Source organism: Salmo salar, chromosome 24 (genome assembly GCF_965601325.2).
Source record: "Salmo salar chromosome 24, fSalSal1, whole genome shotgun sequence".
NCBI classification, from domain to species: Eukaryota; Metazoa; Chordata; class Actinopteri; order Salmoniformes; family Salmonidae; genus Salmo; species Salmo salar.
In genome coordinates this window covers 17,802,805-17,829,599 of record NC_138314.1, presented here as the reverse complement: position 1 = coordinate 17,829,599, position 26,795 = coordinate 17,802,805, and the positions used below count along the sequence as shown (strand labels likewise).

The following is a 26,795-nucleotide window of genomic DNA, read 5'->3' as shown; positions in this document are numbered from 1 at the left end:
ACCAGATTCAGCTGAGGTTTTGAACTTAAGGAATGATTTGTACCAAATACAATGCTCTTAGTTTTAGAGATTTTCAGGGTTAGTTTATTACTGGCCACCCATTCCAAAACTGACTGCAACTCTTTGTTAACCTCTATGGGCTAGGTGGGACGCTTGCGTCCCACCTACTCAACAGCCAGTTGAATCCTGTGGCGCGTTATTCAAATCCTTAGATATGCTATTACTTCAATTTTTCAAAAATATGACTATTTTACACCATTTTAAAGATAAGACTCTCGTTAAGGGTTTCAGTGACTCATTAGCTGTGGTTGCTGATGCGCATATGGTTAAATCATCAGCATACATGGACACACATGGCAGGTCATTGGTAAAAATAAAAAAAGAGTAGAGGGCCTAGAGAGCTGCCCTGCGATACACCACACTTTACACTACACTTTACCATCACCATGGATGCTTCCCTCACCTCAGTGGATGGATGCCCAGAGAGGCTGTGAGCAATGCTGCCCTACTGCTGCAGCAGCTCTTCTTACATTCAGAACTGGAAATAGAGGCTCTAATAAACAATGTACAACAACATACTGTTCTGGACCAGTCATATTATATAAGGATACAATAAAAAACAGTCAAATATATTTAAAAAATTGATGCATTGGCTATGTAAATTACACAATTCTTTGTTTCTTAATCACTGGCCATGTTTCATGTGAACTTTATTTTCTGCTCCAGTATGACGAAAGCCTGTGCATCAACAGCTGTCCCAGAACACAAGCTGACGTATTGTAACATCTCTTGCTTCCTTAAACAGTCTCCAGAATTGCAACATCATAACCACCACAGGGCTGCTCTCACACCAACCAAGTCCTGCAGTCACACAGTGGTGGAAAAAGTACTCAATTGTCATACTTGAGTAAAAGTAAAGACTCAAGTAAAAATGAGTCATCCAGTAAAATACTACTTGAGTAAAAGTCTAAAAGTATTTGGTTTTAAACATACTTAAGTATTACAAGTAAATGTAATTGCTAAAATATACTTAAGTATCAACAGTAAAAGTAAAAGTATAAATAATGTAAAATTCCTTATATCAAGCAAACCAGACAGCACACAAGTGTGTGAATTTGAAAAAAAAATCCTGTCCTGCTAAGCATTGAAAATGTAACGAGTATTTTTGGGTGTTAGGGAAAATGTATGGAGTAAAAAATACATTATTTTCTTTAGTAATGTAGTGAAGTAAAAGTAAAAGTTGTCAAAAAATATGAATAGTAAAGTAAAGTCCAACAAACTACTTAAGTATTACTTTAATATATTTTTACTTAAGTACTTTACACCACCGCAGTGATGTTACTCACAGGCCTTTGCCTTGTAGTACATCACATTACACTGTTGCTAAGCAGGAACTTGTATCAAGGGTGATACAAGTTCCTGCACATATACAGACATATGAAGCAATCTCTAGTTCAAGAGTGTCATTGTATTTGTATTTGTTAGGGGTCCCCATTAGCCAAGGCAGCAGTGACTCTTCCTGAGGTCCAAATACATTAAGGCACTTACATTACATATAAAACATTACATCATATAACATTATTACACCACTACATTCGGAAAGTATTCAGACCCCTTGACCTTTTCTACATATTGTTACGTTACAACCCATATTCTGAAGTGGATAAAATATTATTTCCCCCTCTTAAATCTACATACAATACTCCATAATGACAAAGCGAAAACAGGTTTTTAGATTTTTTATGTATATATATATTTTTTAAACAGGTGAATCCTGTTTCCATTGATCATCCTTGAGATGTTTCTACAACTTGATTGGAGTCCACCTGTGGTAAATTAAATTGATTGGACATCATTTGGAAGGGCACAGACACCTTCAGGTCCTTCAGTTGACAGTGCATGTTAGAGCAAAAACCAAGCCTAGAGGTCGAAGGAATTGTATGAAGAGCTTTGAGACAGGATTGTGTCGAGGCACAGCTCTGGGGAAGGGTACCAAAACATGTCTGCAGCATTGAAGGACCCCAAAAACACATTGGCCTCCATCATTCTTAAATGGAAGAAGTTTGGAACCACCAAGACTCTTCCTAGAGCTGGCCGGCTGGCCAAACTGAGCAATCGGGGGAGAAGGGCCTTGGTCAGGGAGGTGAGCAAGGACCCGATGGTCATTCTGACAGAGCTCCAGAGTTCTTCTGTGGGGATGGGAGAACCTTCCAGAAGGATAACCATCTCTGCAGCACTCCACCAATCAGGCCTTTATAGTAGAATGGCCAGACGGAAGCCACTCCTCAGTAAAAGACACATGACAGCACGCTTGGAGTTTGCCAAACAGCACCAAAAGGATTTTCAGACAATGAGAAACAAGATTCTCTGGTTTTATGAAACCAACATTGAACTATTTGGCCTGAATGCCAAGCGTAACATCTGGAGGAAACTTTGCACCATCCCTGCAGTGAAGCATGGCATCATGCTGTGGGGCATTTTTTCAGCGGCAGGGACTGGGAGACTAGTCAGGCTCGAGTGAAAGATGAATGGAGCAAAATACAGAGAGAGATCCTTGATGAAAACCTGCTCCAGACCACTCAGGACCTCATACTCGGGTGTAGGTTCACCTTCCAACAAGTCTCTGAATGTCCTTGAGTGGCCCAGCCAGAGCCTGGATCGAATATCTCTGGAGAGACCTGAAAGTTGCTAGGCAGCGACGCTCCCCATCCAACCTGACAGAGCTTGAGAGGATCTGCAGAGAAGAATGGGAGAAACTCCCCAAATACAGGTGTGCCAAGCTTGTAACGTCATAAGCAAGAAGACTCGAAGTGGAATCGCTGCCAAAGGTGCTTCAACAAAGTACTGAGTAAAGGGTCTGAATACTTATTGTCATGTCCTGACCCTAGTAAGATGTACTTTTCTATAGTAGAGTAGGTCAGGGCGTGACAGGGGGTGTTTTGTGTTTTTCTATGTTTTCTATTTCTATGTTTTAGTTATATTTTTTCTATTTTTATGTTGTTGTTTTTTTGGGGGTTGATCTCCAATTGGAGGCAGCTGGTCCTCGTTGCCTCTGATTGGAGATCATATTTAAGTAGGGTTTTTTTTCCTGGGTTTTTGTGGGTAGTTGTTTTCCGTTTTGTCAAGTGTCCTGACGGAACTGTTGTCGGTCGTTTTGTTGTTTTGTTGAAGTGTAATCATTAAAAAGTAAATATGAGCACTATACACGCTGCGCCTTGGTCCCCTCTATACGACCTGCGTTACAGAACTACCCACCATGACTGGCTCAAGCGGCGTGCCCGGGCAGAAATGGACACCTGGTCACATACGGAGTGGATGGAGAGGAGGAACTGGACTTGGGGCCAGGTAATCAATAGATATCGGAGCCTACCTGGGAAAAATGAGAGGCAGCCCCCCCAAAATATTTTTTGGGGGGGCTTACGAGTAGTTTGGCTGGGCCGGGGGTGAGGCCTGAGTCAACTACCCGTGCTTTTTGTGGTAAGCATGTGCCTGCCTCTCGCACTCTCTCTCCAGTGCGCCTCCATAGCACAGTACGTCCGGTGCCTGCTTTGAGCATTCGGTCCTCAGTGCGTCTCCCCAGTCCAGTGAGACCGGTTCCTGCTCCACGTACAAAGCCTCCAGTGATAATCGATGGTCCGACGCCTGTAGAGATGATCCATGGCACTAAGCCTCTAGTGATGATCCATGGCCCGGAGCCTGTAGGGATATTCCATGGCACAAAGCCTGAAGAGGTAATCCATGGCCCGGAACCTGAAGAAATAATCCTTGGCAAAAAGCCTGGAGGGATTATAAATGGTCCGGAGCCTGTAGGGATAAACCATGGCACGAAGCCTGTAGGAATAATCCATGGCCCTGCACCTGTAGAGATAATCCATGGTAAGAAGCCTCCAGTGATGATCCTTGGCGCGGAACCTGTAGAGATGATCCATGGCATGGAGCCAGCAGCAACGGTCATTAGTCCGGAACCTATTATGACGCCTCCCAGTCCGGAGCCTCCGGCGACGCTTTTCCGTCCGGAGCCTCCAGCGACACTCCTCAGTTCAGAGCCTCCAGCGACGCTCTTCAGTCCGGAGCCTCCAGGCAGCGGCCTGCAGCCCAGAGCCTCCAGCGGCGGTCTGCAGCCCAGAGCCTTCAGCGGCGACCTGCAGCCCAGATCCTCCAGCGGCGGCCTGTAGGTCAGAACCTCCAGCGGTGGTCTACAGCACAGAGCTTCCGGTAATGATCTACAGTCCGTTTTCTCCGATAATGATCCACAGGCCAGTGTTACAGAAGCGGAGGGATCTGCGGGCGGAACGGGGGTTACGCCCTGAGCCGGAGCCACCTCCGTTGCTGGAGGATCGGAGGGAGAGGAAGGTTCTGGGTGTAGCACATGAGCCGCCATAGACTTGTCACCCTCCCTGCCCTCCCTTTGTGTTTGGGGTTGTTTTCGTTGGGTTTTGTTTGTTGCATTCGGAGTCTGCACCTTTTGGGGGGGGGGGGGGGTACTGTCACGTCCTGACCCTAGTAAGATGTAATTTTCTATAGTAGAGTAGGTCAGGGTGTGACAGGGGGTGTTATGTGTTTTTCTATGTTTTCTATTTCTATGTTTTAGTTCTAGTTTTTCTATTTCTATGTTGATTTTTGGGGGGTTGATCTCCAATTGGAGGCAGCTGGTCCTCGTTGCCTCTGATTGGAGATCATATTTAAGTAGGGGTTTTTTTCCTGAGTTTTTGTGGGTAGTTGTTTTCCGTTTTGTCAAGTGTCCTGACGGAACTGTTGTCGGTCGTTTTGTTGTTTTGTTGAAGTGTAATCATTAAAAAGTAAATATGAGCACTATACACGCTGCGCCTTGGTCCCCTCTATACTACCCGCGTTACATCATTACACACCACAGACCAGAAAATATGAATTACATCATCAACACATGAATCACTACAAAACTTATTGTATGACCTCTTATACACTATATTATGCCCAGCCTTTGGAACTTTGGTTTTCCTAGATATGGCTACTATATTGTTATCAATACATCCTATGGATTTGTATACTGCTTTAAAGCACATTTCTGCAGCATTGGTAAAGATGTGATCAATACATGTTGAGGATTTCATTCCTGTGCTGTTTGTAACTGCCCTGGTAGGTTGACTGTAACCTGAACCAGGTTGCAGGCACTGGTTACAGTTTGAAGTTTTTTCTTGATGAAAGCCAGTCAATATTTAAATCACCCAGAAAATATACCTCTCTGTTGAAATCACGTACATTATCAAGCATTTCACACATATTATCCAGATACTGACTATTAGCACTTGGTGGTTTATAGCAGCTTCCCACAAGAATGATCTTTAGGTGAGTCAGATGAACCTGTAGCCATATTACTTTAACAGTATTTAACATGAGATCCTCTCTAAGCTATATAGGAACTGTTTTGAATATAGACCGCAACACCGCCCCCATTGGCATTTCTGTCTTTACGGTAGATGTTATAACCATGTATTGCTACCACTGAATCATCAAAGGTATTATCCAAGGGAGTTTCAGAGATAGTCAGAATGTAAATGTCATCTGTTACAAGAAAGTTATTGATTTGTGTTGTACAGTGCAGGACATTTGAAGCAATGACTGGATTTCAAAGGCATTATTCATGACCTTTGCCATATTTTTTCCTCTATAGTAGAAACACATGTCTGCTCCAGGTCTAGGATGTATGACCCTGAAAGAGCTGTCTATGTTCACCAGTCCTTCAGGAGCTTACAGAAGCCATTGGAGATTCCTACTGTACAGAGACCCTTTGACATTCTCTCTCACTGTCCAGCTATTTCAATTCTGTGGCAGGTTAATAAGACTATTTTTAGTAAGGAACACATAAGTCTGTGTATTTAATTTTCTCATTCATTATTGTGTATCACGTGTGTGACCTGTGTTCTATCCTGTGTTCCCTCAGATAACCGTTGCATGGACCGGCGCTTCCTGCCCACACGTTCCAAGCAGCTGATTGCCCTGGCCAGCTTCCCCGGGGCTGGCAACACCTGGGCCCGCCACCTCATAGAGCTGGCCACCGGCTTCTACACAGGCAGCTACTACTTTGATGGCTCCCTCTACAACAAAGGTACTGTAGGCCTCACCTAGACGTAAAAGATGACATGGGTACTGGGTAGTCATACATTGGGAAGTCATGCAGTCACTTACACAGTAAAAAATTAACTTTAAGCATTTCCATATATATATACACTACCGGTCCAAAGTTTTAGAACTCCTACTCAATCAAGGGTTTTTCTTTATTTTTATTATTTTCTACATTGAAGACATCAAAACTATGAAATAACACATATGGAATCATGTAAAAACCAAAAAAGTGTTAAATTAGGTTGAGGTTGTGTGATTGTGGAGGCCAGGTCATCTGATGCAGCACTCCATCACTCTCCTTCTTGGTCAAATAGCCCATACACAGCCTGGAATTGTGTTGGGTCATTGTCAAGTTGAAAAACAAATTATAGTCCCACGAAGGGCAAACAAGATGAGATGGCGTATTGCTACAGAATGCTGTGGTAGCCATGCTGGGTAAGTGTGCCTTGAATTCTAAATAAATCACAGACAGTGTCACCAGCAAAGTACCATCACACCTCCTCCTCCTCCATGCTTCACGGAGGGAACCACATATGCGGAGATCATCTGTTCACCTACTCTGCGTCTCACAAAGACACGCCGGTTGAAACCGATATGGACTCATCAGACCAAAGGACAGATTTCCACAGGTCTAATGTCTATTGCTCATTCCTTGGCCCAAACAAGTCTCTTCTTATTATTGTTGTCCTTTAGTAGTGGTTTCTTTGCAGCAATTCAACCATGAAGGCCTGATTCAAGTCTTCTCTGAACAGTTGATGTTGAGATGTGTCTGTTACTTGAACTCTGTGAAGCATTTATTTGGGTTGCAATTTCTGAGGCTGGTAACTCTAATGAACTTATCCTCTGCAACAGAGGTAACTCTAGGTCTTCCTTTCCTGTGGCGGTCCTCATGAGAGCCAGTTTCATCAGAGGGCTTGATGGTTTTTGCGACTGAACATGAAGAAACTTTCAAAGTTCTTGAAATGTTCTGCATTGACTGACCTTCATGTCCTAAAGTAACGATGGACTGTCGTTTCACGTTGCTTATTTGAGCTGTTCTTGCCATAATATGGACTTGGACTTTTACCAAATAGGGCTATCTTCTGTATACCACCCGTACGTTGTCACAACACAACTGATTGGCGCAAACGCATTAAGAAAGAAATACATTATTTTAACTTTTAACAAGGCACAGCTGTTAATTGAAATGCATTCCAGGTGACTACCTCATGAAGCTGGTTGAGAGAATGCCAAGAGTGTTGTAAGCTGTCATTAAGGCAAAGGGTGGCTACTTTGAAGAATCTCAAATATAAAATATATTTTGATTTGTTTAACACTTTTTTTGTTACTACATGATTCCGTATGTGTTATTTCATAGTTTTGATGTCTTCACTATTATTCTACAATGTAGAAAATAGTAAAAATAAAGAAAAACCCTTGAATGAGTAGGTGTGTCCAAACTTTTGACTGGTACTGTATATATATACTTTTTTCTAAGGCTTCAAAGGTGAACGAGACCATTGGCGGAGTGGTAGGACCATCTGCATTAAAACACATGAGAGTGGCAAGAAGGAGATTGAAGCCTTTGACGCCAGCATCGTCATGATCCGCAACCCTTACAAAGCCCTCATGGCTGAGTTCAACCGCAAGTACGGCGGCCATATTGGATTCGCCTCGCAGGCCCACTGGAGAGGGAAAGGTGAGACTTTAGACAACATGTTGTCACTGTGTCCACAATTCAGTCTCTCGTCCTCAGCGAATGCCAATGCTTATTTTTTTTACTTTTTTCGACCTACTGTATTTGTGCATTCTGTCCTTCCACTGTCTTGCAATGAAAATGATTCATCTATTCAACTGTCAGTTACACTTTATATTACAGTGCTCTTTAATAGATTACTAGGGTTACTGCTGTAAGTACAGTGCAAGTACAATCATTAGTAATTACAATACTTGTAACAGTAATTACATTAGTATAATTACACAGTAATAAGGGTATGTGATGTAAATTATTGATGAGTCATGACTAGGTGAAATCAACAGATATGAACAGGCTTGGCATACTGTGGATATGCCTTTTCCCCATCATGCTACTGCATGCCCATTTTCAGTGGCTCTCTCTTTATTAAAACCCCCTAGAGTTTACTGATGCACCAGTGCTTTAATCTAAGTAACATAATAAAAAATTCCCCATCAAAACCCAGCAGATCAAGCTAGAGATATCTGTTTTTTTCTGCATGGGCTGCGTCTCAATTCAGCACATCAACCTATGTCGCATCTGCGGTGGAAAGTGGCAAAGCTACTGCACTGTTTGTCAGACCAGGAGACATCCCGAAAATCGTTCTTCTCACAAAAACGTCTGTAGCATCCAAACGGTTTGGCCTACAAACTAATAAGACCATTCTATAAAAAGGGAGACATGTGTCACATGACCCATACAAATGAATGGAAGTAGTTGTGTGCCAACCAAAATAAGGGGTTAAATGTGTGTAAAAACAATGTGGTTAACAATGTGGTTAACCACAGAGGCTTTCAATAGCTGAATGATATAATGGGGTTTCAGCTCCTCCAATGGGCAGAATTGTTTTTGGTATGTTGTCATATTATAAATGTTTCCCTTCGCACATTTCAGAGTGTGTCAGTAACCATGGCAACCAGCTCCTATCTGAAATCCCTTGTAAGTTTGGGAACATATTTTCTAAATAAAAATGACTTTGAGCTGATTTCCTGGTGATTTTACAGTCTTTTATGTCCAACAACTTGGGGGCCCAAATAAAATTACCCACGGGACAAATTTGGCCCGTTAGCTGTCTATTGGGGAACCCTGCCATATTCCCTATACTGTATATTGCACAAAATAGGGAATATGGTGCCATTCGAGATGGAACCTCTGACTCAGCAGGACATTGTGTAAGAGCCGGCCCTAGCTGTGTGATCACCGGACCCAGGCCTTAGAGGGGGGCTGTACTGTAGGGTGTTATGATGACGTTAGAGTTACTGTTAGAGTTACTGACGCCTTTTAATGCACTGCAGCCTCACAATTACCTTGAATGCAAAACAAATTATTTTGGCGATAGTGTTTGAATGTTGCACATGCATAAGTATAGGCTGTGTCATATTCGGAAGTGGTCTCTGGATGATTACGTCAAATTATTGAATTTGTCAAAAAGATTATCTTACAATCCCTAAACCAACAATTGTCCCTTTGCTACATAATTAAGTTATTCACACAGCTCCTTTCAGTGTACTGTATTAGCTTTTTGCCCCCCTTATAGGCTAACATTCTGTACTTCCTGATGTCCAGAGGGGCTCAACAACCTTGGTCCATGGCCACTGTAACTGAACTCCAACTGACTGACAAACAAACAAACCTCTATCCATTCACATACTACATTAAAATAGTTGAATTGTACTATCCTACTCGGATTAGGACTGCCTACTGTATTTACCAATGTTTCCTGGCATACAATGCATGAGGTTTGTCAAGAGGGATTCAACAGCTGTAGTGTTTTGGCTCTCCAGTTTTGGTTTCGCTATCTGATAAGAAAACTGTGGCAGACTGTTTCTCTGCTTCACTGCTGCACTTTAACATGCAATGTTCTTCTGCAGTTCACTATGGCAGTATAACTTCCACTCTCATATCATCTGAATCCCCAAGCCTGCACTGCTAACTCAGCAGACTTACACTTTAACAACCATCCCTCTCCTCCTAGTAAAGATACATGCTAATGCAGCCCTGGTTTTGCCTGCCAACTCCTTTATGGACTGTGGCTTGTAAAAAATGTAAAGGTTTCTGCAGTAAAGTATTCCAAAAGGGTACGGTGCACTGAACTGTCTTAGCAGTCAACTGAAGGACAATGTATACTGTAGGGTGCTGGTAGACCTACTGGTGCCACAACAGTAGATCCCTATCCTAGCTGTCACCTGCTCTACAGTATGTCCTGCCCCTGCAGCTGTCCATTGACCCTGGTGGCAAATCCTGAGCCTCCCAGACTGCAGCAGGTCTGTCTGTTAAAAGGACAAAAACTTGCTTAATTTAATCCCCCCAAGGAAGCCCGGGTCTCAGAGAAGGCATGTGCCGTGATTACACTTGGGGAATTGCACCAGACCTCTTAAATAAAATAATATCAGTGTTTGATGATTCTTCTACAGGGAGAATGGATCCACTACCTAGGGTTCCCTGGGGATGTAGAGAGCTGCAGAGATTGTATTCTAAAATGATATTCAAATAAAAAAAAATCCTGCTGTTCGCTGGGCTGCTCATACAGCCAATAGTGCCCCATTTATAGGTGTTTTCTTCCAATTTTGGATTAGAATTATTTACATTGGATATAACTGATATATGCTAGAGATCAATTGTGTACCCTTAAGTAAGATTTTAGGCCTTCTCACACAATTCGATCATTTTTCATCTGCTTCTGGTGTTCTGTGTTGTTTTGCAGAGTGGCCTGAGTTTGTGAAGAACTATGCTCCTTGGTGGGCGTCCCACACACTGGATTGGCTGCGTTATGGGAGGAACGTCCATGTGGTCCACTTTGAGGAGCTGAAGAGGGACCTGTTCTCCAAGCTCAAGGACATGGTCCTGTTTCTGGGCCTGGAGGTGGCCGAGAACCGCCTGCTCTGTGTAGAGGGACAGAAGGACGGTAAATTCAAGCGCTCCGGCCTGCGTAAACTGGATTATGACCCGTACACACCTGAGATGCGCACTAGCATTGACGAACTGGTCATGACTGTAGACGCTTCCCTAAAGAAGAGGAACATGGCCGGGGTTCCGAAGGAGTACCGACCAACTCCGAGATAATACCTCCTCTCCTTTCCCTCTCCCTCTCTCGCCATTTCTCACTCTGTTCTTCTATCCCTTCCCTTCATTCTAGGATTAATTAATGGCATCCATGTCCAAATGGCGTCAAATATAAAAGTCACATGAACTGAAAATCTGTGTGTAGGAAATACGTTTTTATTTAATATACTTCTCTGTTCCCCTCCACTTCTCTGTCTCCTTCTTTCTTACATCCCTTTCCTTTATTTGTTTGACTGACAGGCACACAACCGTATTGATTAGGACAACAGCATCATACTGTATACTGCTTTAAAAAGGACATTTAGCTACTTGGCAGATGAACATACATTCAGCACAGCACTCTGCACATTGATTTTGATTTGACCTTTGACATTAGGAAACTCAAATACAGACCAATGAAAAGCACTTCTCCCTCTATGCATGTGTGTGCTTTATGACTTAACATGAAGGTACAGTAGCTGTGTTGGAAGCACATCCAAGTAAATAGTGGCTGGATTACTGACCACAAAATAAAATTCCTGTTCATCGGAAAGTGATGAAAAAGCACTGTAAGAAGTCTATTTATATGCATAATGTGCATTACGAATAGGATCTGCTGCTATCACAGATTAGGAGAACAAATACTCTTTCATGAAATGGTTTGAAATGTCACAAAACCTTTTAATGATCTGTCATTTTCAACTAAATGTTTTGTTTTGTTAGAGATGAAAAATCTATACCTCTACTTGCTGAATACAGTATGTTTGAGAGCAACTAGATTTAAAATTAGGAGGTGGTCAAAACCGTACTATTGGACTTGGATTTGGTTGGCGAAAACCCCCGTGTCCATCTAAAAGAGGTAATGAATGGGACTGAACACTCATCTCTCCATCTACCCCTGTGAACCCATCATGAGGCTAGATCTTCACTCTTCTCATACTTCAGCAGTATTCTAACGAGAAGAGGTAATACAGCACTATCAAACAGCTGCTCTGCTTCTCTGAAGCAGTGGCCTCACTTAAAACTGTGCTGTATCAGTCCTACTGTGCATTACAGCTGTCCTTTTGGTTACTGGCAACAGCTCTGGAACACTAAATAATTAACACTCCATAGTTTATTTTGACCATCAGGCTCTATGGAACACTCCGGACTCTTGTCAAGACAGCCCTTTCAATAACTAGCCTCGACTCATCGACAGCTTGTTCATCCTTGGTCTCCTCAGATGTGGTCAGCCAGACACACTGCGCATGATACATTTATTGTGGATTTATTGAACGTAGTTTTCTGCAAACAGCGCTATTTTGAAACTACCACTTCTGCTAAATGACTCTGCAGAACTTGCTGCTTTCCTTATAATGGTGGTTTGAAGCAAAATTATAATGTGGTGCCTTTTCTATCAGCTGACTGTTGGCTTTAAGTTGAAATGTAGGGAAAATAAAATGATTACTAATATCAAATATTATTGGTAATGTGAATATATTATTGATGATATTTGATATTAAAAAGTCCGCTTAATGCATCATCAGACACACTAGTGTCAAGAGTGTTCTAGCTTATGGAACAAAATACCAAGGATGTTGTTATGCAATTATTGCAAATATTGTGTCAGTGCAATGCACTGATCGAACGTTTGAGGACACATACAGATTTCCATTTGGCTCATAGATTTCAGGCTAATACAGGCTGGGAAGAGGCAGGGTTAACAATCAATAATAGTATGCCACCTCACTGTGTGGTTGAGGCACATTAGATCAAGACTGTGGAGTTATCAAGCATACCCAGAGAGTTTAACACTTCAATTTATACCTTTTTATGGGGGGGCAGTCAAATTTGCCTGCCAATAATTACTCAAACACACCAAAATCAATCAAAATGAATATTGTGTCGCTTAGGGACTTCATAACTAAGAGATAATGAAGGTTCATTATTTAAATATTTGTCTTCTCTTATTTAACTTGAATATGATCCAAAAAGTGTTTCACTGTAAGGTTAATACAGCTGTACCATGTACTGTAGCTGAACGCTTACTACCCCAAAGGCCCAAAAGGCATTTATTCAAGTTATAGATGATTTGAAATTAGAGTTTTCCCCTCAATGCTTTTTTTTCTTGACATACAATCCCTGATCATTTTTGTTGAAGGTGAGTAATGCTGAAAGTGACACACCCCATTTTCTAGATTGCTTTGGTATCGCAAAACAAGCTATATAATAGTCCCAGCCATAGGTACTGCGCAACAGAGAATAGAAAGCTAAAATACATCAAAATAATCTGCAAGTGAAGCATTTGATTTTGTACACCCAGCACTTTATGTTGACTGATGTATAATGTGCGCGTGTCTCTATTGGTCACATGTAGAAAGAGTGCAATGAAAGAAAAAATTCCTTCCAAAATATACACATATATTTTTATAGTATGTGCAACAAAATGAATATATTTATAATGCAACAAGTAAATGGGAGCTATTTCTTCTATTTTTGACATAGGACTTTAACTTTGAGTGTTTTTTGCTCTCATTGACAGGCTACCACTATCTCAAAAGGGGTGTCACATTTGAATGTATTTTGTATGGAATGAATGTAATGTGATTATACCCAATAAATAAGGTAATAGAATGGAAGTAAAGGACTGCGATTCCAAATAAACATGCAATCTGAAATAAATGTTGTATGGTAGTAAAAGTACACCAGACGTTGGTTAGTATGTATTTAGTCCATCATATCTTCAGACCTTCATGAATAACAGTTAGATAAGCTTGATCCCTGGCTCCGGATTGCAGTATAATGAAGACATGGTAGGGCAGCCAGCCGATGAGGAACATGGCTATCAGGGCAGTCATAACTCTAAAGGACTTGGAGGACCTGGTCATCCTGTTGGTCCTCAGTTGCAGGGTGATGACAGAGAAGCAGAAGATGATTAGGAGAAGCGGGAGCACAAAGCTGCTGACAAATCGACTCATAACTACAATTAGGTGGCTATTTTGGGATGGGTAGTTGTTAAAGCATGTTGTTGTGTAGTCTGTGGTGACCTGACAAAACATTATGGAGGCAATGCTGAGTGCAACAGAGATGACCCAGGCAAGGACCAAAACTGCAGAGGCCATCCTCACGGTACACTGGTTTTGGGGCCAAACTGGATATACGACCAGTACATAACGGTCAACACTCATGATGACCAGGAGGAAGATGCTGCTGAACATGTTAAGGAGCATCGTGAAAGAGGTGAACATGCACATGAACAGCCCAAAGATACAGTCTTTTGCTACCATGTAGATGATGTTGAAGGGGAGACAGGCACAGAATATGGAGTCGGAGATGGGCAGGCTGAGGTAACAGTTGGTGTTGACGGTCTTCTTCATCTTGAGACCAGCAATCGAGAATACCACCCAATTCCCACAAACCCCCAGCAGGAAGATAACTACCAGGAGGGAGGCGCATGAAACCTCTGTGAAGCATGTCTTGTGGGTTTTGAAACCTATGTACTTGGGAGGAGTAAATTCATGAACTGACATTGACATTCAATTTAAAATGTATAATGAAGGGAAAATAAACCTACACCTAAACCTGGTCAGGTACAGCATCCAATACAAAACATTGACTTTGGCCCTTTGGACATTACAGAGGCAGCAGGCTCATATATGATGCATGCTGTTTTGCAACTGCTGGGTAACTAATGTAATGACATGCACTTTTTCAATAAACTGTTCATGGCATACACATAAAGATGGTTGGACACAGCAGTTTGTTTCTGTCACATGACTTTTAATTATTAAATACATTAAAACAATGTACATTAAACAAAAACAGTATTGTGACTGTAAGCTAACCTAAAGCCTAATAAGTGTACATCAATTAACTTTCTATTTCTCAAAACATTGGATTTAATCAGAAAAAGGCAGAAATAGTCTGCTGCAGAATTACAAATGCAATTCAGTTAGAATGTGACAATGCTCTTTCTGCTTCCCAGTTAAGTTCATTTTAATAAGCAGCTTCTCTTTCTGTGGTTTACCATAAATAATTACAAACATGGTCCAATATACAAACAACAGGGGTAGGCAGCCCTGTTCCTGGAGTGCCACACATATAACAGGATTTTGTTACAACTAGGCGCCACACCTGATCAACTGAGCTAATTGATAAGTTCAGTGATTGCATAAATTCAACACACTGGTCTTTCAGGTCGTTTAAATCAAACACATGAAGTGCCTGCAGCACTCCAGGACCAGGGTTGCCTTCCTCTGCAATACAAGATTCTAGCCTATTCATCTTATTCATCAGATAAACAAATTAAAGAGGTAGATTGAACAGAACAATGGTTGTGTTTTTACAAATACATTAACCATTCCAACTTCCAGTGATCTGACAGTTGGTGAGGTGGGCTGAATTACATGGCATGGTACAAATCTGATTACATAGCCACAACAAGATGGGTGATGTATGGCAGGAAATATAAATGAAGAGTTTTGTTCCAAAACGCAATATCCAGCGATCCAGACGACCACAAATTATTTGTTTTGGATAGGACTGGACGATATGTTGTGTATGGATGTTTGCAATAGCTGAGGCAGATGTATACAGTGCATTCGGAAAGTATTCAGACCCTTTGACTGAAAGTATTCAGACCCCTTGACTTTTTCCACATTTTGTTACGTTACAGCATTACACTAACATTCATTAAATACATTTTTAAAAGCAAAATCCTGTTTTTAGAATTGTTTGCAATTTTTTATTTTTTTTTAAGTTAAACTTATTTACATAAGTATTCAGACCCTTTGCTATGAGACACGAAATTGAGCTCAGGCGCATCCTGTTTCCATTGATCAACATCCTTGAGATGTTTCTACAACATGATTGGAGTCCACCTATGGTAAATTCAATGGATTGGACATGATTTGGAAAGGCACACACTTGTCTATATAAGGTCCCACAGTTGACAGTGCATGTCAGAGCAAAAACCAAGCCGTGAGGTCGAAGGAATTGTCCGTAGAGCTCCGAGACAGGATTGTGTCAAGGCACAGATCTGGGGAAGGGTAGCAAAACATTTCTGCTGCATTGAAGGTCCCCAAGAACACAATGGCCACCATCATTCTTAAATGGAGGAAGTTTGGAACCACCAAGACTCTTCCTAGAGCTGGTCGCCCGGCCAACTGAGCAATTGGGGAAGAAGGGTCTTGGTCAGGGAGGTGCCCAAGTACCTGATGGTCACAAAGTTCCTCTGTGAAGATGGGAGAACCTTCCAGAAGGACAATCATTTCTGCAGCACTCCACCAATCAGGCCTTTATGGTAGAGTGGCCAGACGAAAGCTACTCCTCACTAAAAGGCACATGACAGCTCGCTTGGAGTTTGCCAAAAGGGACTTAAAGGACTCTCAGACCATGAGAAACAAGATTCTCTGGTCTGATGAAATCAAGATTGAACTCCTTGGCCTGAATGCCAAGCGTCACGGCTGTAGGAAACCTGGCACCATCCCTATGGTGAAGCATGGTGGTGGCAGCATCATGCTGTGGGGATGTTTTTCAGCGGCAGGGACTGGGAGACAAGTCAGGATCGAGAGAAAGATGAACGGAGCAAAGCACAGATAGATCCTTTATGCGAAACCTGCTCCAGAGCACTCGGGACCTCAGACTGGTGTGAAGGTTAACCTTCCAACAGGACAACCACCCTAGGCACACAGCCAAGACAACGCAGTAGTGACTTCGGCAAAAGTCTCTGAATATCCTTGAGTAGCACAGCCAGAGCCCGGACATGAACCCGATCAAACATCTCTGGAGAGACCTGAAAATAGTTGTGCAGCGATGCTCTAATGTTCCCCAAAATGTATGCAATCCATTTTAGAATAAGCCTGTAACGTAACAACATGTGGAAAAAGTCAAGGGGTGTGAATACTTTTCTGAATGCACTGCATATACACTGAGTGCACAAAACATTATGAACACCTGCTCTTTCCATGACATAGACTGACCAGGTGAATCCAGTTGAAAGCTATGCTCCCTTATTGATGTCACTTGTTAAATCCACTTCAATCAGTGTAGATAAAAGGTTAAAGAAGTATTTTTAAGCCTTGAGACAATTAAGACATGGATTGTGTGTGTGTGCCAGTCAAAGAGTGAATGGGCAAGACAAAATATTTAAGTGCCTTTGAACAGGGTATGGTAGTAGGTGCCAGGTGCACTGGTTTGTGTCAAGAACTGCAATGCAGCTGGGTTTTTCACGCTCAACAGTTTCCCATGTGTATCAAGAATGGTCCACCACCCAAAGGACATCCAGCCAACTTGACACAACTGTGGGAAGCATTGGAGTCAACATAGGCCAGCATCCACGTGGAATGCTTTCCACACCTTCTGGAGTCCATGCCCAGATGAATGGAGGATGTTCTGAGGGCAAATATTAGGAAGGTGTTCTTATTGTTATGTACACCCAGTGTACACTTCAAAGTGTGTGAATAGTCTTTCTGCTCTTCGTACTGTAAGCAGTGTGATGTTCATTTCCTTTTAGAAGGTAGCTTTTTTTTATCAGCGGTAGAGATATGTTTCAGCTTAATTTATACAAATTACCACAAAGAGGTCACAATGATTTCCCCTCAAAAACATTTCCCCTCAAGAGACATGGCTGTCAAAAAGGAGGATTTCCTGTTTTCACTGACGTCGTTGAACTATGAGCTTGGTCACTCACTGAAACAAATGGACTTCTGCTTATAAGATGAACATTTTACGATCTACAGGGACACACATTATACAGAGGTTATTATTATTAGGTTATTAGGTTGTTATTTCAATATGTATAGTAAATAGGTTATAAGCCTATGTTAGGTCACGTCACTACAAAAGATCACTCCACAGCAAGGCCTCCATCGCATTCTGTATGTGAGATAATGACATTCAAATTGGTTGGAAAAAGTTACGGTAGGAAAATATATTGGAGCTCATGGGAGAAACAAATCAAATAGATAGACGTTTTAACATGAGACAAAGAGCACTACATGTGATTATACAAATATATGACAAATATAACTAGTCCATTAGACCATAAAGTGAAAATACACCTTACATGACATTTCTACAAGACAAAGCGTTGCTGAACAAAATTGTGTTCTTAGTCTCTGCAGCCACTGAGGCCTTACCATCATCATAGAGATTTAGATGTGTGTGGAGGTTCTGCGGCTGCCCTCCATGGAGCTGGACCTGGAGAGGTAGCGGCTGGTGGTGCGGCCCTCCTCTCCGATGGCATTCGCCATCTTAGACAGTATGGAGCTCTTGAATTTCTGCAGGAAGTCATTGCCCATGAAAACATACAGCACTGGGTTGAGGAAACTGTTAGCTATGGCTACAGTAGTGCCCACCATAAGCCCAGCTCTTATAACCTCCAGGTCGTAGCTTTGGTGGTTCAGCTCAAGCAGTACAAAGACATGGTAGGGCAGCCAGCAGATGAAGAATGTGGCTATCAGGGCAGTCATAACTTTGAAGGGCTTGGAGGACTTGCTCATCATTCGGTTGGTTCTCAGTCGCAGGATGATGACAGAGTAACAAAAGATGATGATTAAGAATGGCAGCACAAACCCACCAATGAACCGACTCACTGCGATCATCTTGTGGCTGTGTTGGTCTCTGTAGTTATTGAAACACTTTCTCATCCCTAAATGGGTTTTGACGTCTCTGAACACCATGGAGGGGATGCTGAGGGCGACAGAGGCAACCCAGGCCAGAACCACCACTACAGAGGCCTTGCCCATGGTGCGGTGGTTCTGAGCCCACACTGGAAACATCACTGACACACAGCGGTCAACACTGATGACGACCAGGAGGAAGATGCTGCAGAACATGTTGAGGAACATCACAAAAGAGGTGAACTTGCACATGAAGAGCCCAAAGATCCAGTCCTTTGTCACCGTGTTGATGATGTTGAAGGGGAGACAGGCACAGAATATGAAGTCGGAGACGGCCAGGCTGAGGTACCAGGTGGTGTTGACTGTCTTCTTCATCTTGAGACCAGCGATCCAGATGACCACCCCATTCCCACAAACCCCCAGCAGGAAGATAACTACATTGACCACCAGGAGGGAGGCGCATGAAACTTCTGTGAAGCATGTCTTGTGGGTTTTGAAATCTACATCCTCCGGAGGAGTAACATTGTCATAGGTGTAATTGCTAAAATCATAATCATATATATAATCCTCCATTGTGTTGCAGTTATTTGGCTTGCAATCCCTGGGAAGATAAGATATTGTCGTTAGGAAACTGTTGTTCTCAACCCTTTACTTCAGAGTCTTCTAGCCATGGGTAATTTACATGTCTGTTTCTGAACATGTCCACTTCAAACAAATCTGAGGTGGTCTATTTGGTAAAGAGCACCGCCTTCTACCGACTGTTAGGTCCAAAATGATTGGCACCCTGGATAAAGATGAGAAAAAAAGACTGTATAAAATAAATAATACAAATACTGAGCTATATTGCATGCTCAATACAATTTCTCAGAGAAGGAGGATTTTGTTTAGAAGTAAAAAAAAAAATCTAAATATGGTAGGGGACAAAATTATTGGCACCCTTGTTTTCATTACTCCAGCACCCTTCCTTGCAAGGATAACGACACTGAGCAATTTTCTAAAGTATTTTATGAGATTGGAGAACACATTGGGAGGGATCTTAGACCATTCCTCCATACAGAATATTTTTCCTTGATATCCTTTGTCTGCACTTATGGACTGCCCTCTTCAATTTAAACCAAAGGTTTTCAAAGGGGTTCAAGTCCGGAGATTGAGATGGCCATTGCAAAATGTTGATTTTGTGGTTAATTAACGATTTCTTGTGGCCTGGCAGAGGCAACCAAGTTTTTGGCTAAAATGTCCTGGTACACTTCCGTTTTTTGACGCCAAAGAGCTCTATCTTCATGGCATCTGACCAAATATGGTGGTGGATCTTTGATGTTATGGGGTAATTTAGTTTCCACTGTTCCTCTTTTTATTATTTGGTATTTTTTTACTTGTCCTTTCCTACTACCACTGACTTTGCTGATAAATACTTTGAGGGCAAATGTGCTTGCTATGATTGTGGTATTTTGTTGTCTCACCTAGCTATCTTAAGATTAATACATTAATTGTATAAGTCACTCTGGTTACGAGTGTCTACTAAATTACTAAAATGTCAAATCTAAATGTAAAATGAGCAAATGTATAAGTGTAAAATAATGTAATTTCTACAAAAAATGTAGCATACAAAATAGCTCAGTTTTTGCATAATTTTGCCTAACTTTATCTTTATCAAGGGTGCCAATAATTTTGGACCTGACTGTATGTGCTCGTGATCACGTGGGTTGGAGTTCCAGGCCCATCGCTACTTTGTCACTAACTCTCTCCTCACTGTTCTCCTACTACCGTGTCCTCCCTCTCTTCAATGAAAATTGAAAAGGAAAAGGCTCAACGCTCACCATTAAAAACGTCTCTTAAGGATCCGCCGCTTTTTTAAAATGTTCGCCTAAAACAACATACCCAAATTTTAACTGCCTGTAGCTCAGTCCCTGAAGCAGGGATATGCATATTCTTGATACCATTTGAAAGGAAACACTTTGAAGTTTGTGTAAATGTGAAAGGAATGCAGGAGAATATAATATATTAGATCTGGTAAGAGATAATACAAAGAGTTTTTTTTGTACCATCATTTTTGAAGTGCAAGAGAAAGGGCACAATTAATTATTCTAGCCCAAGGGCAATTAAGACTTTGGCCACTAGATGGCAGCACTGTATGTGCAAAGTTGTAGAGTGATCCAGTGAAATCTTGCATGTCTATTCAAAATGTTGTATCAAGACTGCCCAAATGTGCCTAATTGGTTTATTCATACATTTTCAAGTTCATAATTGTGCACTCTCCTCAAACAATAGCATGGTATTCTTTCACTCTAATAGCTACTGTAAATTGGACAGTGCAGTTAGATTAAGAAGAATTTAAGCTTTCTGCCCATATCAGATACAGTATGTTTTTGTTTCTTACAACCTCATGCTAATCATATTAGCCTACATTAGCTCAACCGTTCCACGGACGGGACACCGATCCTGAAGAAGTTTTAATGTATTTTTAGCAAAGTTAAAAGCTTCACATTTTGGCTTTCGTCAATGGCCTTCATCAATTTCTCCCTCTCTTCAATAAAATACTGATGTCTATAGGCCTATGTGAAAATGTAAGATACTTGTTTTGCAAGTGTTGAAAACATCCTCAATTATAGATGTATTAGCTATTGCCTATATTCATTAAATCAGTACTTGACAATTATCCAATCAATTAACTTAATATGTAATCTATAGCACAAACATAACATTAGATGATCTGAAACAATGGTCCCGAAATGAAGGAAAAGACAATAGCCTACCTTACAGACCAATTGATGGTGCTGACATGTCACTGTCCAGTGGTGCTTGTCAATTGACTGTCACTTGTGATATCCTACCACTCCTCTCCGTTTTTGACCAATACAACAGCACTGGCTGACTGTGCAGTTTCCCAAACATGTCCATTCCACTCCACTACTTTCAGTACTCTATTTGGCCTTGTTCTAAGTATTGTGTCACAGTATGCCACACTGTTGGTGTCACATTTTTACTATGGAAAATTGTCAAATTTGATTGAAAATAGATATTTTCAGAAATGTTAATGGTTATGTGTTTCGTCAAATCTTTATTCGACAAGCATTTGAATTGAAAATAAACACAGGTTAAAAACAAGAAGTAATGTATGACCTCAAGAGGTCTTTATATACAATGTGTAATTAATTATACATACAGTGAGTTGTTAACAAGACAATTTTATAAAGTATTTATTACATTTTATAAAAAAATGTTTTAGATTTTGCATAATATCACTATTTATAACTACATTTCAAGCTGTTCATAAATTGCAAATTGTGTTTACAGTATGGTTTTCCCATTACTGCTCAAGGATATTATCCTCCTTATGGTTAGCGTGTCAGGGATGTCATCTCCTCATCCTCCTCTCTGTTGTCCTCCATCTGAGATGGTCCTCTCAGGCTCTGTTCCTTCTTCTCCTGCCATATGCAGATGATAGGAGAGATGCAGCTGTTTAAGACTGACAGGGCAGTGGCCGGGGGCAATGCGTATGTGAACAACCTGCTGCCTGTCCCCATTGTGACTTGCAGCACAGAGAGACTAATGACAGGAGTCCAGCATAGGAAATGGGCAATAGTCACAGGTCGAATAACCCATGACCTTAGTTGGTTGTTTCCCATGCTGTTCATGCAGAAACAGTTGACACATCTCACACCCAAAGGGAGCAGCAGCCCGAAAATGAAGCGACTGATCAACACTGCCATCAATCTCTCCCTTCCTTCTTTAGACATCTGGGAGCTTCCAGTATAGCCATAGTTGTCAAGGCAGACGTGTCCATCGACAGTGTACTGAACCTCCCTGGACAGTAGAGATGGGGTACTTAGTATGGCCCCAGTGAACCAGGACAGCAGGACCATGTTGGTGGACATGCGGTGTTCAAAGCATCCAGGGACACTCCAGCACAAATTCCAGAAGGTGATCATCAGTGAGACAGAAAACATGTTCATAAACATCACGTAGGACCCCAGCTTGCAGACAACCTTCCCAAATGTCCAGGAGAAGTAGTTCCAGGCAGTGGTCAGGTAAAGTGGGGCGAAGAGGCAGAAGACGAGGTGGGTGACAGCCAAGCCAAGGATTAATATCTGTTGACTCAGTTTCTTCTTGGACCTGCATTTTACAGTCATGAAGATGACAGCAGAGTTGAGCAGTAGACCCAGCAGAATGTTGGCTGAGTACACTGACACATACATGTATCTAAAGCCACCCTTCATCTGATACATCTCATAGATGACTGGGGACTGGGAAGGTATTGCCACTGAATCATCGTAGTCATCATAGCCTGATGTGTTGAGTGAGTCAGCCATGATTTCTGTTGTTTTTTTACCCTAAAAAAAGGAATGCAATGATTCAGTCAGAACAGGTCCTGTCTGTAATGACTGCATCTGCATGCTAACTAAAAGAACATGACATGCTATGTCCTTCCAGTTATCCAGTAAATCATTTTTAATCAAATAAAAACATGCATCTTGCACTGTAGGTAGGCCCATACTACAACTTGTTCAAGTTGTACTTGACCACTACAACCTTTTCTTAAGACTGGATGTATTCAATGCGGCAACACATACAGTGCCTTCAAAAAGTATTCACACCCCTTGACTTTTTCCACATTTGCGACCCGTTTCAGGAAGCTAGGTGTATGTGCTAGGCATATGTTGGATGTCACTACTTCACAGGAGAGGCATTTGAACGTAAAAACATGAATATTTTCAAAATACGTTTTTTTTGGCTGAAATGCCTTCTGGAACATGTGAAATGTCATGTGCCTTAATAATAAATGTGTATGCCATCTGTAAATACAAATACTATTGTTAAATGACAAGCCTAAATGGTTTAGCCATGGAAAAAGACAGGAACCTTCCTGCTAGCCATGATTGGCTGAGATAATGGATGGGCTGGACACGCCAAGAGATTAGTTTGGATTGGTCTGCCATGTAGCACGTTTCTGTTCATAAGATGAGCTGCTCATTATTTGTAGATAATCCTTGCTACCACGGCGTTTTAGAAAGATATTTGCCATGGAGAACTGCAAAAGTGTTGCTACTACTCTCAACAACATTGCTGCCCTGAATTTAGCAGGGCAGCAATGCTATAGACAAAGATCAGTGTGAAGAATTACTTGACACAACGCGGGCCAAACAAGTTGTACAAACAAAAAGGAGTTAAAGGAGTTACAGTCTGCCGTGAAGTATTCATCCATGTATACAGGTAAGAGTCTAGGTACATTTTCAGATAGTATACATTTTTTATTTAGTCAGAAAGTTTTTTCATTGCAAATTAAAGTGTACTGTTAGCTAGCTAGCGAACATTAGCTTGCTGACTCGCTAGATAACCTTACGTGTATGATATGTGTAGTAATATTATTCATATTTCTGAAAACCATTTGCATTGCTAGTTATAGCCTAACGTTAGCTAGCTAGCTAACATTGAACCTAGTTGGTTAGCTTTAGCTATCTGCAGATGCATACTACAGCATTTCAGGGATGGTGGCTAGCTATGACAGTCTGTTTGTATTGCTAGTAGTATGGGTTGGGATTATGGCTAATTGTTAAGCTTGCTAGCTACATGTTTAAACAACAGTCCACTTTTACAGATGATTACATGACCCCTCAAGTTAGCCAGGTGTGTCTGGGGGTGATTATGGCCATCTATTGTATTTCATGAGCATGTGTACATGTCAAGACAATAGTGACCCATCCGCTATCCCCCAGATGTGGCTGGGGGATAGTTATGGCATTTCTTTCACATGACCCATCAATTTAGGCAAGTGTGTCTGGGTAAGCATAATCTAATAATTATATAATATTTATAAAATATTTTTATTTGGACACTTTCTATTTTTGATATTGCTACTATGCAACTATGCAAGTAACCATTTCACTGTACCGTTTACACCTTCTGTATCCTGTGCATGTGACAAATAAACTTTGATTTGATATAGTGTGTGTTTACCAGAGACGGTAATGTGAAGAAAAACATGACCTGCACTAAAGTCAGATCAGGATATAGACCAAGGACTAGATAAAGTGTATTTTTACCTGGAATTTTTCCTATTGTAGATTAATACTTTCACCCCTTTTAGTATTCTTTGGTTGTTTAAAATACACTACCTTACTCACTCTGTTTAGCACATGGCCTCATGTGAATCCTTAAAGAGATCGGTGGGGCTCAAGCTTAAGAGGTTGTGAACGATGCTAAATAGGTGTAGACAACAAAGAGCTCTCCAGTAGGTGTGCCAAAAAATTAAAGGGCCACTTTCTCAACGTAGGTTTACCAGTTTATCAGCTTTCAAAGCAGAATTACATTCCCATTGTTTTGCAGCTCTGAGTTTATACTTTTATCCAATGTAAAAAAACACCATTCCAAATTTTGCAACATAAGACTGAATCGAGGTGGTCGGGCACATTTTGTTGTGTTACAGCCTGAATTTAAAATTTAATAAATGTAGATTTTGTGTCACCTACAGACAATACCCTATTATGTCAAAGTGGAATTATGTTTATGGAAATTTTTACAGATTAATTGCAAATGAAAAGCTGAAATATCTTGAGTCAATAAGTATTCAACCACTTTGTTATGGCAAGCCTAAATAAGTTCAGGAGTAAAAATGTGCTTAACAAGTCACATAAGTTGCATGGACTCACCCTGTGCGCAATAATAGTGTTTAACATTAAAACAAATATATGACTACCTCGTATCTGTACCCCAGTGGAGGCTGCTGAGGGGAGGACGGCTCATAATAATGGCTGGAACGGCGCAAATGGAATGGCATCAAACACATGGAAACTATGTGTTTGATGTATTTGATACCATTTCACTTATTCCGCTCCAGCCATTATCACGAGCCCGTCCTCCCCAATTAAGGTGCCACCACTGTGCTGGACCCCACACATACAATTATCTGTAAGGTCCCTCAGTTGAGCAGTGAATTTCAAACACATATTCAACCATTAAAGACCAGGCAGGTTTTCCAGTGACTCGCAATAAAGGTCACCTAATGGTAGATGGGTAAAAAATAAAAAAAAATAGACATTGAATATCCCTTTGAGCATGGTGAAGTTATTAATTACACTTTGGATGGTGCATCAATACACCCAGTCACTAGAAAGATACAGGTGTCCTTCCTAACTCAGTTGCCGGAGAGGAAGCAAACTGCTCAGGGATTTCACCATGAGGCCCATGGTGACTTTAAAACAGTTATAGAGTTTAATGGCTGTGATAGGAGAAAACTGAAGATGGATCAACAACATTGTTGTTGTTGTTGATCCATCCTCAGAGTGAAAAGAAGGATGTCTGTAGAGAATAAAATGATTCCAAAACATGCATCCTGTTTGCAATAAGGCACTAAAGAAATACTGCAAAAAATATGGCAAAGAAATTAACTGAGTACCAAGGGGCTGAGTACTTCTCTAATCAATATATATTAGTGTTTTAGTTGTATATATTTTTGGGGACTTATGTTTGCATTTTTCTTCCACTTTGACATTACAGAGTATTTTGTGTAGATCATTTCCCCCTCAAAATTACAATTAAATCCATTTGAATCCCACCTTGTAACACAACAACATTTGGGAAAGGTCAAGGGGTGTGAATACTTTCTGAAGGCACTGTACATCAATTTAACTTCACCTACTAAATTCATAACCTAAAACCAAACAATGAGTTTAAGAAAATGTTATACTAACTAAAAAGCTATTCCATTAAACAAGTTGTTTGTAGCTTAAGAGTGGCAATAGCAATGGTTCTAATGTCTGGAAGCAAATGGCTGACAGTTCAGACGTTTGGCTAATACCTTATGAGAAAGATAAGAGTTAAAAGGAACACACCAGAAAATGGTTGCATTTTACAGGACATTGACAAACACATGCTGTTGGTGTAAAGATTCCCACTGAAGTTAACCTTACCTTATGAAAAAGATTTAGAATATTCCGTTGAGAAAAAGTGCAGCTTCCAAATATCATAGCAATGTGTTGTTATCATTGAGCTCCTTCAGAAATGATTAACAAACATGAAGAGACTCGTCGACATTTCAGGAATGAAAGAAGGACAAGTTAAGAACCCAGTAGCATGGCGAATGGGGACTTTTCATCAAATCAAGTCAAATTTTATTGGTCACATACACATGGTTAGCAGATGTTATTGCGAGTGTAGCGAAATGCTTGTGATTCTAGTTCTGACAGTGCAGCAATGTCTAACATTGCATCTAACAATTCCACAACTTCCTAATACACACAAATCTAAGTAAAGGAATGGAATAAGAATATATACATATAAAGATATGGATGAGCAATGACAGAGTGGCATAGGCAAGATGCAATAGATGGTATAAAATA

At 41.1% G+C, this 26,795-nt stretch overlaps 4 protein-coding genes across 5 annotated transcripts in view; 1 reads left to right on the top strand and 3 right to left on the bottom strand.

The window, feature by feature from the left end:
* LOC106584983 (sialate:O-sulfotransferase 2) overlaps positions 1 to 13,540 on the top strand; it is a 97,866-nt gene extending 84,326 nt beyond the window's left edge. The window contains exons 7-9 of the mRNA XM_014170690.3: positions 5,921 to 6,085; positions 7,580 to 7,780; positions 10,521 to 13,540. Of these exons, the coding sequence (XP_014026165.1) occupies positions 5,921 to 6,085; positions 7,580 to 7,780; positions 10,521 to 10,879 (725 nt within the window). The 3' untranslated portion in view covers positions 10,880 to 13,540. The remainder of the gene's footprint in view (positions 1 to 5,920; positions 6,086 to 7,579; positions 7,781 to 10,520) is intronic.
* Positions 13,541 to 13,568: 28 nt separating this feature from the next.
* Positions 13,569 to 14,439, bottom strand: LOC106584984 (chemerin-like receptor 1). The gene has a single exon (XM_014170692.3). The coding sequence runs from the start codon at positions 14,371 to 14,373 to the stop codon at positions 13,573 to 13,575; it is 801 nt and encodes a 266-aa protein (XP_014026167.2). The 5' UTR covers positions 14,374 to 14,439; the 3' UTR covers positions 13,569 to 13,572.
* Positions 14,440 to 14,579: 140 nt separating this feature from the next.
* cmklr1 (chemokine-like receptor 1) lies at positions 14,580 to 21,314 on the bottom strand. Of its 2 annotated transcripts, none has more exons than XM_014170695.3 (2): positions 21,213 to 21,314; positions 14,580 to 19,060 (listed from the first exon to the last, which is right to left on the bottom strand). In XM_014170695.3, exon 2 carries the CDS (start codon positions 19,030 to 19,032, stop codon positions 17,992 to 17,994), a length of 1,041 nt encoding a protein of 346 aa, XP_014026170.1. In that variant the 5' UTR covers positions 19,033 to 19,060; positions 21,213 to 21,314; the 3' UTR covers positions 14,580 to 17,991. The 2 variants fall into 2 exon arrangements, with proteins under 2 accessions (XP_014026170.1, XP_014026171.1); XM_014170696.3 differs by having other exon boundaries at positions 14,580 to 19,243; positions 21,213 to 21,304.
* A 190-nt stretch (positions 21,315 to 21,504) lies between these two features.
* Positions 21,505 to 26,542, bottom strand: LOC106584947 (chemerin-like receptor 1). The gene is made up of 2 exons (XM_014170631.3): positions 26,367 to 26,542; positions 21,505 to 22,790 (listed from the first exon to the last, which is right to left on the bottom strand). The coding sequence occupies exons 1-2, from the start codon at positions 26,421 to 26,423 to the stop codon at positions 21,798 to 21,800; spliced, it is 1,050 nt and encodes a 349-aa protein (XP_014026106.1). The 5' UTR covers positions 26,424 to 26,542; the 3' UTR covers positions 21,505 to 21,797.
* Positions 26,543 to 26,795: the final 253 nt, after the last annotated feature.

What these genes read in the sequence shown, in the direction of transcription:
- cmklr1 (XM_014170695.3), bottom strand. Translation starts at nt 19,032, where the DNA reads ATGGAGGATTATATATATGATTATGATTTTAGCAATTACACCTATGAC.
- LOC106584947 (XM_014170631.3), bottom strand. Translation starts at nt 26,423, where the DNA reads ATGATATTTGGAAGCTGCACTTTTTCTCAACGGAATATTCTAAATCTT. An exon ending in TTCTAAATCTTTTTCATAAG is followed by an intron (nt 22,791 to 26,366) that starts GTAAGGTTAACT and finishes TCCTTTTTTTAG; the next exon opens with GGTAAAAAAACAACAGAAAT.
- LOC106584984 (XM_014170692.3), bottom strand. Translation starts at nt 14,373, where the DNA reads ATGTCAATGTCAGTTCATGAATTTACTCCTCCCAAGTACATAGGTTTC.